The sequence below is a fragment of the Echinops telfairi genome, unplaced genomic scaffold, assembly GCF_000313985.2.
Source record: "Echinops telfairi isolate 266 unplaced genomic scaffold, ASM31398v2 ScPeMD7_7453;HRSCAF=8491, whole genome shotgun sequence".
In the NCBI taxonomy this organism is placed as follows: domain Eukaryota; kingdom Metazoa; phylum Chordata; class Mammalia; order Afrosoricida; family Tenrecidae; genus Echinops; species Echinops telfairi.
This window is the reverse complement of record NW_022111353.1, coordinates 1,199,930-1,214,027: the sequence shown is the minus strand read 5'-3', so window position 1 is coordinate 1,214,027 and position 14,098 is coordinate 1,199,930. Positions and strand designations below refer to the sequence as shown.

The window sequence follows — 14,098 nt, the reverse complement described above, 5'->3', positions numbered from 1 at the left end:
GCAACCAGGCCCCTGCTGCCTGTGGCGCAGAATCCACAATCGGCGGATCCCAGGCTCGAAGCACCAATTCGCCTTTCTGGCTTCAATTACCAGCTCTATTCCTTCACCAGGTCCCCAAGGATACTCAACAGAGATGTGACGTTACAATATTTTTTGGGTGAATATTTTTCAAAGTCAAAATACTTTAAACATAGGGTCCTTAGACTGTCCCAAGACATCGTGCCCAATCCGAGCCCACCTGACAACTGGCCCTCCCCGCCCCCACCACCCCAGCCCACTGACAGAACACACCTCCTGCGTCTTCATTTCCCCCTTGCTCAAAAACTGCCCTTGGCTACACAGTGCCAGCAAATGCAAATGAGGCCCTTGACCCAGCCTGCACAATTTCCAGAGGTGATAATGGGTCAAGAGTGGTTTGGAATTAGATTCAAACAGGAGTGAACTTTAGCTTGGCCATTTAATAGCCTAATGGCATGACCTGGAGCAGGTCTCTGAGTCTCTGTGACCTGCTTTATAAAATGGAATTGACAAATCTATATCAGAGTACAGTTGTGTGGACCTCTGAACACATACATGTGTGTGTGTTCCTATCATATGTATATGTATATATACACATGTGTAGACATGTATGTGTATATATATAAGCATTATGTGTGTGTATATATGTATGTGCATATGTATTCCTATTACATCAAACAACGAACACTGTTAGCTCTACTTCAGTCCATTTTGACGTGTGGCAGCCCCGGGTGAGCCTTGCCTTTCGAATTCTCGGCTCTCTTGCTTTTTGATTGTCAGACCAGGGTGCAGGTACATTAGCTAGTTCCCTGCTTTCGCTGGCAAGTCTCACTTCCTGCAAGACATCCCTGAGGAGAAGCCACAAGGACCTACCCTGATGCAGCCCTGGGTGCTGGAGCAGCCGCGTGGAGACCTCTGCCAGTGCTGAGATGCTTACACGCTCACTGAGTCTGCATCATAGTGTGTGTTTTGTGAGATGGAGGAGGACTTTGTGGATTGGTGTTGGGCATATGGGTTCATGGGTTAATGTTGGACTTGTGGACTTGGGCAGCCCTGGGTTGAGAGGTTTTCTTGATGTGCACTTACCCTTTATATAAAACTCTCTCTTATACATCTGGGTTTCTGTGGATTTGTTTCTCTAAAGTACCCATACTAACACATTATGGTACCGGGAGTAGGGTTCGAATGTGTGTGTGTTCCTATCATATGTATGTATATGTGTATATATATACATACATGTGTATACATGTATGTGTGCATATATATAAGCATTATGTGTGTTCCTATCATCTGTATATGTATATATACATACATGTGTATACATGTATGTGTGCGTATATATAAGCATTATGTGTGTGTTCCTATCATATGTATGTATGTGTATATATACATACATGTGTGTACATGTATGTGTGCACATATATAAGCATTATGTGTTCCTATCATGTGTATGTGTATGTATATGTACATACATGTGCATACATGTATGTGTGCAAATATATGAGCATTATGTGTGTTCCTATCATCTGTATATGTATATATACATACATGTGTATACATGTATGTGTGCGTATATATAAGCATTATGTGTCTGTTCCTATCATGTGTATGTATATGTATGTGTACATACATGTGCATGCATGTATGTGTGCGTATATATAAGCATTATGTGTGTGTTTCTATCATATGTATGTATATATATACATACATGTGTATACATGCATGTGTGCATATATATAAGCATTATGTGTGTGTGTGTTCCTATTACATCAAGCAATGACCACTGTTAGCTGCACTTGAGTCCATTCTGATGTGCAGCAGCCCCGGGTGAGCAGAGCAGAACTTCCTCAAGTGCTGCTTCCCTTTTTAATAATAAGCTACTCAGAGACGTTGTCATGATTAGCCCATTGTCCCCCCACCATCTCCCAAGCAGGGACCACAGACCTAGGGGATAATGTTGGTTTCATAGGCAGACGCCCTGTGAAGCTTGCACATGGCGTGGCGCCGGCCCAGAAAGGAGCCTCTTCTGCCCACCCTCACGCCTTTTTCACCTGCAGTGCTGCCCCACATCTCCCAAATCAGGAGTCTCCCTTAGCACCTGATCTATCCCCAGCCAGTTCTCGGGACTGAGAGAGTAGAAAAGGCCCTGCCACTTCTAACATCCTGAGGTGAATCATCACAAAAACACCAGGATCTAAGCAAACGGTGTACGAATCCGGAACAGCTATTAAACAACCCTGAAGCAGTGCTAGCACGCGACACGGACACAAACATGCGCATCTGTGCCCCGGAACAGCACTCCGTAAAGGTGTGCTTGCGTAGACAAGCGTCTGCATTATCATGCACACCCCTCCCTCGTTTCATTTCTCACCAACTGCTCCTCGTTCCCATGGCAGCAGCCCTTCCACTATCAGGAGCCTCCCGAGCAAACCACTCGCCATTCTCTCTCTCTCTCTGCTGCCCAAAGAAGCCATACTAGAGTGGGAATTCATTCCAAACACAAAGCAATGGATTGTGATAAGAGTTGTATGAGCCGCTAATAAAATGATTTAAAAAAAACAAACACAAAGCAAACTATGTTAGGGCACTTTTCCCTCCTGTACTGCCAAACTCTCCTCTCCAGCAAGGATGGGGCGGGACCTCCACCCGCCCAGCCCGAGGTCTCAATTGCTCACCATGTTGGAGATACTTCGGGTGTTGTCCGGATTCAGCATGACGATCTCGGTGGTGATGTGGCCCTCCACTGCCTCGGTCATCTCATCCACCGTGCAGTTGATGGAAGGGTCATAAGTCTTGAACCAGTTGTCAGCGTACCACCCAATGAGAAACCAGACGTATTTCTTCCCAAAGAGCCGCTCCTTGTACACCTAAGTAGGGGGGGGGGGGACGACTCTTTTAATGGGTTTAACTTCATTTCCTGCTACTCGGCCTCTTGGGAACACAATTAAACAACAGAGATCAAGGGGAAATTTCCAGCGCTGGTGAGGTGAGGAAGCCTGGGCAGCCCCCCTTCCAAGGTCCTCCCAAGCCCAAGCGCCTTCATTTCTGGGTGGCCTTCCCAGCCAGTCAGGAAAGAAGGTGCCAGAGGCTCTTGGGGAAACACAAAGAGGTAGGGCAATGGGCTCTGGAGGAAGTCCTCGTTTGAGAAGTGGAGGGTGACGTCAAAGCCAAGAGACAGGGACACCATGTCAATGGTCACCTCATAGTCAAACATTAGTCAAACATGCATGCAGGGAAGAGCCCCCCCATGGGAAACCCAAGGCCAAGGTCCCACTCAGTTCCCCACCCTCCTCGGAGTCTAACTCCACCCCACCTCACAAAACACTTTCCGGGCTTCCGTCTCATAGAAAAGTCCCACGATGATTCTTGCATCCTGACGCTGCGGGATGGGGCGAAACAAAGCTCCTGAGAGGGAGGGTCTGGGAAGGCCTGAGGGGTCAGGAAGCATGTCTCCCTCTTTGAATTCCTGTCCTAGAAGGCTCAGGGCAGGGTTCTGTGCAACAGGTCTCAGATACATGTCATCTGGAAGATGGGACTAATCTTCCCGAGCAGACACCGCTCCCTCGCAGAACCGAAGCCTGCCCTCCCCACCCACTGAGCCCACCGTCCACCATCACACCTTGAGGTTCTTGACAGGCACGGCTGGGTCTGAGAAGAAACTCTGACGGAAGGTAATCTCAATCCCAGCCTCCTTCACTCGCTCCTCGAGGTCGTCCAGAGTCTGGGGGGAAATGAGAGGTGAGAGGGAGAAATGTGGGGTGCAGGCAGGTGAGACCAGAGATGCAAACTGGGGTTGAATATTTGGGGCAAAGAAGTAACTGTTCAGACCGTCCCCTGAACTTCTGTCCTTTGGGGGAAAGCACTTGAGAAGCATTGGGAGGCTTACGCTGTGGCTGTGCAGCGGGAGGGTGTCTAGTAAGTTCCGCCTTGCTCAGGGGATATGTTCAGAAAGTCACCCACCCAGCCCGCTCTCAGCACCTCAAACAGCAATGGGGGGAGGGAAAGTACAGAGGGAGAGGAATCCGAGGCAGGGAGAAGATGGAATGGAGCTCAGGAGTCAGACAAACAGACCAGAAGGTTGCCCTGCGTCACTAAGAGAGAGTGGACCAAGGACAAAGACTGACTACACAGACAACCCCAAAAAGAGACAATAAAAGGCAAGGAGCTGCCTGCCTTCTTCTTATTAAAAATCAACAACCAAAAAGCACCACATCAAACAGTTGCCATCCTGGTGACCCATTCATGTCACAGTGGTGATTTTCAATGGCTGTGAGCTTTCGGAAGCAGATGGCCAAGTCTCAACCCGCCAAACACCGCCATTGAGCAGATGCCGACTCACCATGACCCTACAGACATGACAGTACAGAACTGCCCCTGTGGGTTTCCACACTGGAGTGCTTTCCGGGAGTAGACAGCCTTGTCTTTCTCCCTGAGAACTGCTGGTGGTTTCAAACTGCCGACCTCGAGAACTACATGTAACCACTACCACCACCAGGGCTGTAGGTGAATTCAAGCCAACCTTTCTCAGTGATGGACTCCTTCTTCCAGTGACGGGCCATGGCTTTCCACTCTCCACCTCCACAAAACTCCCCTCCCTATCAAGCCACCAACCTCCCCTATCTGTCAGCATCTTGAACAATCAGACACATGTGCACGCATTTCTCTCCCTCCCACATCCATTTCCATAGCTCATTCCCTAGGTTCCCACCCATACTACCCCTCCCCCAGCACACCCCACCCCCCGCCTCCTCTGTCTCTGGGATGTGCTACCTTCCTGGGCCCCTTATCATAGTCCCTCCCTCCTGTCTCTTGCCTCAACTGTGGAGTGGACCTGCTGTCATAGGAGTGAGTCACTCTGGGTGTCTGTCTGGAGGACAGAGTATCAAACAGAGAAAGGAAAATCAAACACCCCAAGATGCCGAAGAGGATCAGAAAAGTGACAGAGAAGACCCAGGCTGAGCCCAGGCACGAGGTGCTCTCAATGAAGAATCAAGACCTCCCCCCAGAAAACGGATCCTGGGCCAGGTCCCTCTCTACAGCGTTTGAGCAGGAAGACCCCCTCCCACCGCCGCCGCCCCTGCTCACCGAAGTGAAGACCTCAGTGGTCTGCTGGATGGTGGCGATCTTCTTCCAGCCCCACTTCTCGAATAGCTTCACACGAGTCGGGTTGTGCAGCGTGGCCGATGGGTGGGTTCGGAAGAAGGTGGGGAACCGCTGCCGGTTGGACAAGGCTGGCGAGCTGGAGCCGTAGGACAGCTGAGGGGAGCAGCACGGGCTGGTCTTCACAGAGTGCACGTGGTTGCTCAGGGCTCCTCTACCCCTCTCTTGATTCTAGTTTTCTGTCCCCCCACTGTCTCCCCACCTCCCCACTCGTGTCCCTGGCAAAATGATTCTCAAAAGCCCACAGATCCCCTCGGCAGGCAGCTCCTCTCCTGATGTGATGTCAAGCCCTGCTGATGAACAGCGAGGTCATCATGGGCAGCCTCGTCAGACCACTGCTGCTACAGAGACAACCCAGGACCCTGAAGCCCGGTCCTTCTAAATCTACTTCCTCAACCCCCCTCACCTCCTTCAGAACAGCCACCCAAGGGAACGAGCCGCCCCTTCTGACGCATGGGCTCTACTCACCACAATGAGATTCCACATCCTGGCAGCCTCGGCCACAAGGGTGGAGACAGAGCTGCAGCCAGGCATGAGGATGATCTTGATGGGGTCGTTGTAGAGCAGTTCGTACAGGTACTTGGTGGCTTGGCCTGGGTCACACTGAACGAGGAGCGCAGGCTGTCATGAGAGCCCTCCCTTCCCTGCAGCTCCCACTCTTAGCCTTGCCTGCAGTGGGTTCTCTCTCTCTCTCTCTCTCTCTCTCTCTCTCTCTCTCTCTCCTGAACCTCCATTGTTTCACTGTCTTCTTCCTGTGTCGTCTTGCTCCTCCTTTGTTAAACACCCTCCTCTTTCTTCCACCTGGCTCCTAATCTCAATCCTGTCTTGCGCACACCTCTTTCAGTGTTAATACAGACGAGGGGCTTCAAAAAGCTTGTGAAGAAATCCCACTGTCTTTTCATCCCATTTTTCCAAGCACTGTGTGAAGGCCCCTAGTTCATCCTTCCCGGCCCCTGTGCTTCCAGCTCATCCTCAGACATCCCCAGTCCCATCTTCCCTCCATCACCTCTGCCAGTCATCATCTCATACTCATAGGTCAATGCTCCAAACTTTGGTGGCTGAGAAGGAATTCACAGGCATAGGAATAAACTCTCCCCCAAAGTCACCAGAGAACTTCCTCAAAGCTATATTATGCAAATGCCTCTTGGGGGGTGGGGGGGGCACTCTTCCTTTCCAAGTGCATCTCCCACTACCCTGTGCAGCACTAGAGATAAGTAAGCCAGAGAGAACAGGAACCAGAGCACTAGGGGGTCCTGCTTCACAATCCACCCCCTCCTGCTGGGCCCTGACATTTGAAGGGCCCATCACAAAAGGGAGGCTGAAAGCAGAGGACACTCAGAGGGGTGGGGGTGAGTGAGCAGGGAGCAGAAAGAAAGAGCCTGCGGAGAATAAACAGAATGGTTTAGGAGGGCTTGAAAGAGTGAGCGGCTGGGAGGTAGGGCAAGTAGGAATGGAAAGATAGGGAGGAAGAAAGGGATGATGGGAAGAGGGGAGATGGGGGAAGAGCCAGCTCTGGGTCTCTCACTGCTGAGTCCCCTCCTGCTGAAATGTAACATTTCAGAAGCGGCTGGAGTCCAAAAGGAAGTGGAGGAGAAATGGAAGCCAGTGGGGAACGAGGGCAGAGGGGACATAGAGAGGAGGGGCAGAAAACTGGGGAGGGTGAAATGGGGAGGTAAGAGGAGGGAGAACAAGTAGAAAGGAAATAAAGGAGGCCCCACCCCCACCCCCCTCTAGCCTGTTGGCTTCCCACTGAGGCCTGACATTTGGGACACTGTGGGATGTTATAGAGGGGGAGCCAGAGGAGGCTGGCAGTGTGCACAAACAAACCCTCACCCAGGACTCCGGGTGCCCACCCCACCTCCCACCACCCTGCAAAAGGCCCTGCCACTTTCCTGTGGTCTCCCAAGACCCTTCCAAACCTCATCTCACAAATAAGTTGATAAGAATAATGAAAACATATCCAAAAACTGGGACGTGCCTAGGCTGCCTCCTCGGTGTCTCTGGTCCCCTCATTACTTAGCTACTTCTGCTCACATCGTTCTGCCTTTTCGCAAACCTATTCCTCCTCCACTTCCGGATATAGGAAACCAGGCAATTGTCAACCCTCCCGGCGGCCTTCCTCTGTTCCCGCTGTTTTTGCTCAAGCAAAGATCTGGATTCACAGACAGGAAAGGACACATCCTAGCCCGGCCTTCCCGACCACCCCCTGCTGCCTCTGTTCTTCTCTACTCCAGGTCCTCATCTGCCCCAGCCCCAATCACCTGTCACGGTGAATGAGCCAGGGCTCCCCGACCTTCCTGTCACATACCTAGTCACATAGCTGGCACCTATTTCTACCTGTCTCTCTCCCCACACCCACACCCTACCTCAAGCCAATCAGCTCCTTAGCCTACTGTGTTTTGACCTGCCCACCACCGCTGACCCTGAATTTCTCTATCCCCTGTACCTAATTCCTTTCTGGGACCCCACCTCTCTCCCCAGGGCTATCATACCTGGAGAGCAACCACCAGGGTACCCCTTCAGGGCAGGGTTTCTCTTAGTAAAAAATGCAAATACTTGGGATTCATCTCTGACCAAGAAGTTAGAATCTGTATTTTTAACAAACCCCTCTGATGATTCTTATCAACACTGAAGTTGATAGAGCCATTGTGGGTCAAAGTGGCAGGATGGATCTGAAGTGCTCTCTCCAAATGCCCAGCATTCCTTGTGCCCTCTCCTCTTGGTGGTCCTCTTCACCCCTACATCTGCCCCCACCCCACTTACTCACTCCAATGCCCATTGCTCAGTCTACAGTGTTGTTCTAGAGAGGGGGTTAACTCCTCAGTCCACTAAGCCTTCTCCTCTCTCTTTACTCTGCGCCTATTTTCCCCTTCCTACCATCCCTTCAGTCCCCTTCTATGGGGATGAATTTGAAGTCACAAGTCACCTTTCTTCCCCATGTCCCAAATTATTCATCAAAGAAGCTTCATGATGGGACCCCACACACACCCAAAGGTTCTTGCCATTCTCCTGTCTCCCTCCCCATCCTCCAACCATGCAGCAGCCCATTACACTATAAAGGAAGATGAATTCAGGAACCAAGTTCCAGAGGCTGCCCCTTGATTTTTCATATGTTCTCCTGCTTCTTCTATATTCTGGCTGCTCCCGGTCCCCAAGCTGTTATCAAGGCTCCCACTGGGACCCTCGGTCTGCCCCATTTTCCCAGGGCCTATCTTCATCCATCACATACCAGATATCCGCACCGTTAAGGAATCAAGGATGAAGGCAAGGGGGGGAGTCAGGCTGCTGTTTATTGTGATCAATAAACTAGTGTCTCAAGTCTCTCCAAATTCTCCTCATTCCTTGCCTATTCCATCCAGCCCCAACCCACGCGTCTTGAGGAGACTTACCTTGTTACCATGGTAAAGGTAAACCCCTGATGCAGCGCTCACCTCTGACAGTCCGCTCCATCCATCCCCCAACCCACTCCAGGCTGAGTTTACTCCCCAGGAGCAGGACTGGCTGCAGCCCCCAACCCATCATCAGTCCCCGCCAAACCCAGCACTGCCATTCACCTCAGGGTTTCCCTTGTGATACCATCTTGGACCCCTAGTCCCTCATCTTGAACAGCCTGTCCTGTGATTCTCCCTGAGCCCCCACACCCCAAGTTCATGCCCCTTCCAGTCACAGATGGGGGGGTGGTCCTTCCTCAAAAGGCCAGAGGCAACTCCGACTGGGTTCATGCAGCAAGCCCTCTGTGCCCCCCCCTGCACCCCCAGCTCCCCACCTCCCACCGACCCCCAAGTCCAGGGTTACCTTACTGTCGTGGTGTATGAGCTTGAGCTCATAGTCCGGTAGGATGTCCCTGCGGCTATTCACGTCCTCCAGCGCCATCTCCACAGCGGGCTGGCAGGCCTGGCCCCCGGGCCAGCCCCCGCTCATGGGGAACAGCGCCCCGATGTACACAGCGCGCCGCTCTGAGGAGGGGTGCGGGGGGACCCGCGAGTGAGGCCGCGGGAGATGGGGGGAGTGGGAGGCCCACAGCGGAGCCACCCCCGCCGCCATCACCACCAGGAACGGCAGTGGCCACCCCACCCGGGGGGAGGGGGCCCCCGGACCCATGGTGGGGGGGCGGGGGTAGCCGCTGGAGGAGGGGGAGGAGCTCAGGGGGGACACTTTTCCCGGGGAGGGCTGCTGAATGAGTGATGAGAAGCCGCCTCCATCCCTGGTCTTGTGGGGAGGAGGGGGCAGCAGGCAAGATCAGCTCCTCCGGCCCCGCAGCTCCGGCTCGCCCCGCGGCCACCGCGGACTCTCCTCGCACTGACTGACCGACGGAGGGGGGGAGGAGGAGGAGGAGGAGGATGTGGGGCTGGGAGGGGGCTCTGACGTCACGAGCGGCGCGCGGCAGCGGAGTGGGGGGGCGCACAAGAGGAGGGAGGGGGAGGAGGAAAGGAGCTGGGAGCGAGGCGAGCGCCGGTGGGGGCCGGGGGCGACGCCAGTCCAAGGGCAGGGCAGGGGAGGGGGCCGGAGAGGGGCGATCGCGGCGCGAGTTGGGGGGCGAGAATGGCCGTGCTAGAGCAAGGTCTCATCTTTGGGGACCTCGGGGAAAAAGGGGGCGGGGGAATGGGCGTGCCAGGAGGGCGGGGTGGGCGGAGGGAGGCCGGAGCAGCTGGGAGCCAGGGACCCAGCGGCGAAGGGCCGCGAAGGGCGGGAAGGAAAGGGACTGTCCCCGGGCATCAGAATTGGGGTGGAGACCGAAGAGTGCAGGTCTGAAGGCGGGTAAGGAGAGCGGGGAGGGGTGCTGGGCGGAGGAAGAATTGAGGTGGAGGGCCCCCGTGTAGCAATAGAAGACAGAAAGTTGAGGCAGGGGAGGCCAAGGCTGAGAAAGGGCTAGGATTTAGGGAGGCTCTAAAAAAGGAGACGTGCGAGGCCAGGCCAAAGATGGGGTGCGGGGATGAGCAGCTGGGTGACGTCCCGGGGAGATTGTTCGTAACAAGCTTTCCCGGAAGGTGGGGGTCTCCCCGCACCCTCCCCCACCCCCCTGCAGGGCGTCCGCCCAGAAACCCCAAAACAGCCTGGACAAGCGAGTGCAGGCCAGCGGCGCGACCCGTGGGAACACAGGCCGCGGAAAACCGAGGCTGAAGCTGGAATTGCCAAGGGAGGGAGGAGCGGCTGAGAAGTTGGGGGTGGGGAGAGGCGACGGAGAGACTGGGCCCCAAAGGCCTAGGGCCACAGTAAGGGGGTGGAGAATGGTTGCAGCGCGCGCAACAGGGATGCTCGGCTCACCTGAGTGTGGCGTTCGGTTCGCTGGCAGCGGGAAAGACGGGATCAGAGAACAGTTACCACGGGCGCCCAGCTTCCCAGGCCTGATCCCCAGCCCCCTCCCACACCTGTCCATGCCGGCGGCAGCGGCTGGAGAGCGGACGCCGGCGTTTCTGGGGGGAAGGTGCCTGGCAATAAGAGCAAGGTGGAGCTAGGGGTCAGGATTTGTCAGCTTTCTGCTTTTCTGTCCCATGGGACAATGGAATTTGAGGTAGTACTGCCTAAGGCTAAGGCTGGAGCAGACCCTAGTTTTGCTGAACCTGAAGATGATAAAATTTGAGGTCTCTCTTTAAGACAGAAAGATTGGTTTGAACCAATTGCTGTAAATTTTTCCGACTTTTAGCACATGTGACATTAGTGAGCCATTACTAGTGCTCAGTAATAAGAGGCCTATGGCAATAGAGCCCTCAAAAGGTAAGCTTTATTATCTTCCTGGTAAACCCATCCCTGGGTGGGATCTCAGTGTCCAGAATTGTAAACTAGAAGTCGAGTAAGGTCACTATGAGTCGGAATAGACGTGATGGCAGACAGAGCTTAGGGGTGGAAGAGGCTAGTCCTTTTCTACACTTGGATCCCAGGGTCCAGAATTGTAAACTAGAAGTAGAATAACTGCGTTAAGTAATGAAATCAAGGCCTGAGAATCTACAAGGCGCTCAAAACTCAATCCATGTCCATAAGTCAATTTCAACTACAGGACAGGGTAGAATTGCCCCGTTGGGAATTTTAAATCTCTAGAGGTGCAGAGCACCTCATCCTTCTCCAGCAGAGAAACTGGCGGGTTGTTGATATTGCAGTCAGCAGGCAAACTGCATCACTCAGCACACCACTAGGGCTCCTTTCTACAAGAGTAGAGATAAAGAAACAAGCGGCCACTGGAGACACCAAGGGAGGGTCTGAGTGATCAGGAAAGGGGGGCACTTCTGGTACTAGATGACAAAAAAGTGGGGAACACAAGGCAATGATGGAAGTTGTCTGGAAGGTAACTAAGTGTAGAAAATGTTTATCCTCTTCCTCCACCCCCTAATCTCTGCCCCTGCCATCAAATGGATTCCGACTCACACCGACCTATAGGACAGGGTAGAACTGCCCATGTGGGTTTCCAAGACTGTCACTCTTTACAGGAGCGGAAAGCCTCATCTTTCTCCTATGGAGTGACTGGTGGCTTTGAACTGCTGACCTTGTGGTTAGCAGCCCCATGCATAATCACTAAGCCTCCAGGACTCCTATCCACCCCTAATACTCTGTTAATTCTGCCACCAGTTGTAGTGCTTCTACCCCAATACTTTCCACCCCCAGATCTCCTTCCTAATCTTATCATTATTCTCAATATGACATGAAGTTTGTTTTCTCCATCATATGAGGAAAGGGTAGAGAGATATTAAGGAATGAGGAGGTTCTAGAAGAGGATGATGTGGAGAAAGCTCTAAGTTGAGAGAAAAGGGCTGAGGTTGGGGAAACCTTTAAGGAGGATGAGGGAGGGTGAGATTTATAAAGGAAGAGAAAATGTGAGGCCCAAGGCTTGGGGTGGGGAAAAGATATAATTAGAGTAGGAATAAAAGAAGGAATACTTTAGGGAAGCAATACTTTTGAGAGGAATTGGAGACAGATGGATGAAGGAAAGAATTAGGCTTACCCCACTGCCCCACCCCCACCCCAAGTCCCTCCACCCAACACACACACACATACACTTTGTCCAGAGCCCTGTCCCTTCTCACCACCCATGCCATCCCACTAACATCTTTCCCCAAGCATCCTCAGCAGATGCATGCAGGGAGCCCTTCATCCCCCTCACCCTGGCAGCGTGGCTTGGCGCTGCTCCACAGGCCCTGACCACAGGTGCTCCGAGAGCTGCCCACCAGATGGAAGTCGGGGTCACATCGGAAATCCACCCGGGCTCCGTCCAGAGCTGGGAGATCCCCACCCGTTAGGAAAACTTTCCCATTTTCCAGGGTCAAATAAGACTTGGAGCAGATTCGGACTGTGGAAAGATAAATAAGCAGAGCGGAGTTGAAGGAAGCTGCCTCTCCTTAGAGGGGAGGGAGTTCTGGTTGAGTTTGGGGTCCAGCTGCCTCTATTCTGATGGAAGGATGGAACACGAACACGCCTCCCCTCCCTGACTTCCACACATTCCTTAACCCCCTCAAAAAACACTCTGCAGCCAAGTCGATTCCGGATCCTATAGGACAGGATAGTTCTCCTCTACAAGCTTGTCTCGAAGACATGCTGGTGGTTTCCAATCGATGACATTGCAACGCATAACCACTCCGCCACCAGGCCACCCTTAACCCTACACATTCCCTAAAGGGAAATTAAAAGAAAAGAAAGGCATTTCCACTGTAGAACCCAAGATGGAGCTATAAGCTCATAAAATGGGGTTCTTTGGAAGTCGGCTACAGTGGGCGCAACTCAGGCTTTCAACTGTGTGAATGGAGATGACTTTGGATGCACAATCAGGGAGGCCGCTCTTTGGGGTGCTTAGTCCATATTAATACAAAACCGACTTTCATCTCACAGGCATGCAGTCTCGGTGGGAGCCAAAGATAGGTGAATACGTGATGAACCCCTTAACATTTTGTTTTGCTCCGTCTGCCCCCAGACAAGACACTGGGAAGCCCCTTTTGCATAGTAACTGTTCAATAAATGCCTTTGTGGATTCGGCCGCGCATAATTTAAAGGGCTGACTTGGCAAGTGGTGGATGCTAAGTTTGGGAGGAAGAGGGGAGGCCCTGAACCCGGGAAGGACTTTGCGAGCTTACTCACCACAGCGGCTGGGTGTGTCCATGTCTGTCCAGGAGCCGTTGGCCAGGCACTTGCGCACCTTGGGCCCCACCACCTCGCGCTCCCCCCGGCACACATACTCAATCTCATAGTCCACCGGCAGGAAGTTGATAGCCTTCACCTGGTCCCGAGTCAAGCCCCGGTACCTGATGCCCCCTTCCCAGGGCGGGTGTATAATGTGGCAGCCTGGAGGACGCGTCCGGGAGGCGTGCAAGGAGAACGTGGGGAAACGGAAAGGCAGAGTGAGTGGCCACCAGCCGGGGAGCGTAGGGCGTGGTCAGTGGGCAGGCGGAGAGATGGGGTGCTGGGCAGAGAGCGTGGGGACTGGCGCGGAACCCAGGAGGAAAGGACAGCGATTTAAGGCCGCCGGGGCTTTGGGCAGAAGGGAACACCCACCTGCAAGAGGGGGGCGGGGGGAGTGCTTGTGGTGGGAAATGGGGTAAATGAGAAGTCGTGAGGGGTTCAAGGGCGGTGGAGCTGGTGAGAAAGACTAAGAGGGCACATTTGGGCTGAATGGGGCGAGGGGGGGGAGGGCCAAGCCATCCTGTGGGGGTGGGGCGGGTGGTCCCGTGTAGTAAGGTAGGGCAGAGTAGTAATGTTGGAAGGCGGAAAGGAGGCCCGGAGGAGTAGGTGGGGCCGACCGGAAAGGACCGTCAGGTAGTAAGGGATGCTGTGCGGGGCTGCTAGGATACAGAGGAGGACCAGAAAAGAGGGGTGGGGGGTAGAGGAGGATGAGGGCCCGAGACCGCCAGAGGAGGGTGCACCTTCCGAGGTGGTGTTGGGGGTCTGCGCCCCGCCCGCGCCCAGGGGGCGGAGGAAGAGCCGCGCCAGCAGCAGCAGC

General features: G+C 53.5%; 1 protein-coding gene across 1 annotated transcript in view; it reads right to left on the bottom strand.

Moving 5' to 3' along the window:
• The window catches only part of GABBR1 (gamma-aminobutyric acid type B receptor subunit 1), a 31,465-nt gene extending 17,373 nt beyond the window's left edge, over positions 1-14,092 (bottom strand). The window contains exons 1-10 of the mRNA XM_045298715.1: positions 14,022-14,092; positions 13,240-13,443; positions 12,272-12,457; positions 10,444-10,464; positions 8,974-9,134; positions 5,647-5,781; positions 5,104-5,274; positions 3,638-3,739; positions 3,332-3,397; positions 2,694-2,885 (exon numbers count right to left, since the gene is read on the bottom strand). Of these exons, the coding sequence (XP_045154650.1) occupies positions 2,694-2,885; positions 3,332-3,397; positions 3,638-3,739; positions 5,104-5,274; positions 5,647-5,781; positions 8,974-9,134; positions 10,444-10,464; positions 12,272-12,457; positions 13,240-13,261 (1,056 nt within the window). The 5' untranslated portion in view covers positions 13,262-13,443; positions 14,022-14,092. The remainder of the gene's footprint in view (positions 1-2,693; positions 2,886-3,331; positions 3,398-3,637; positions 3,740-5,103; positions 5,275-5,646; positions 5,782-8,973; positions 9,135-10,443; positions 10,465-12,271; positions 12,458-13,239; positions 13,444-14,021) is intronic.
• Positions 14,093-14,098: the final 6 nt, after the last annotated feature.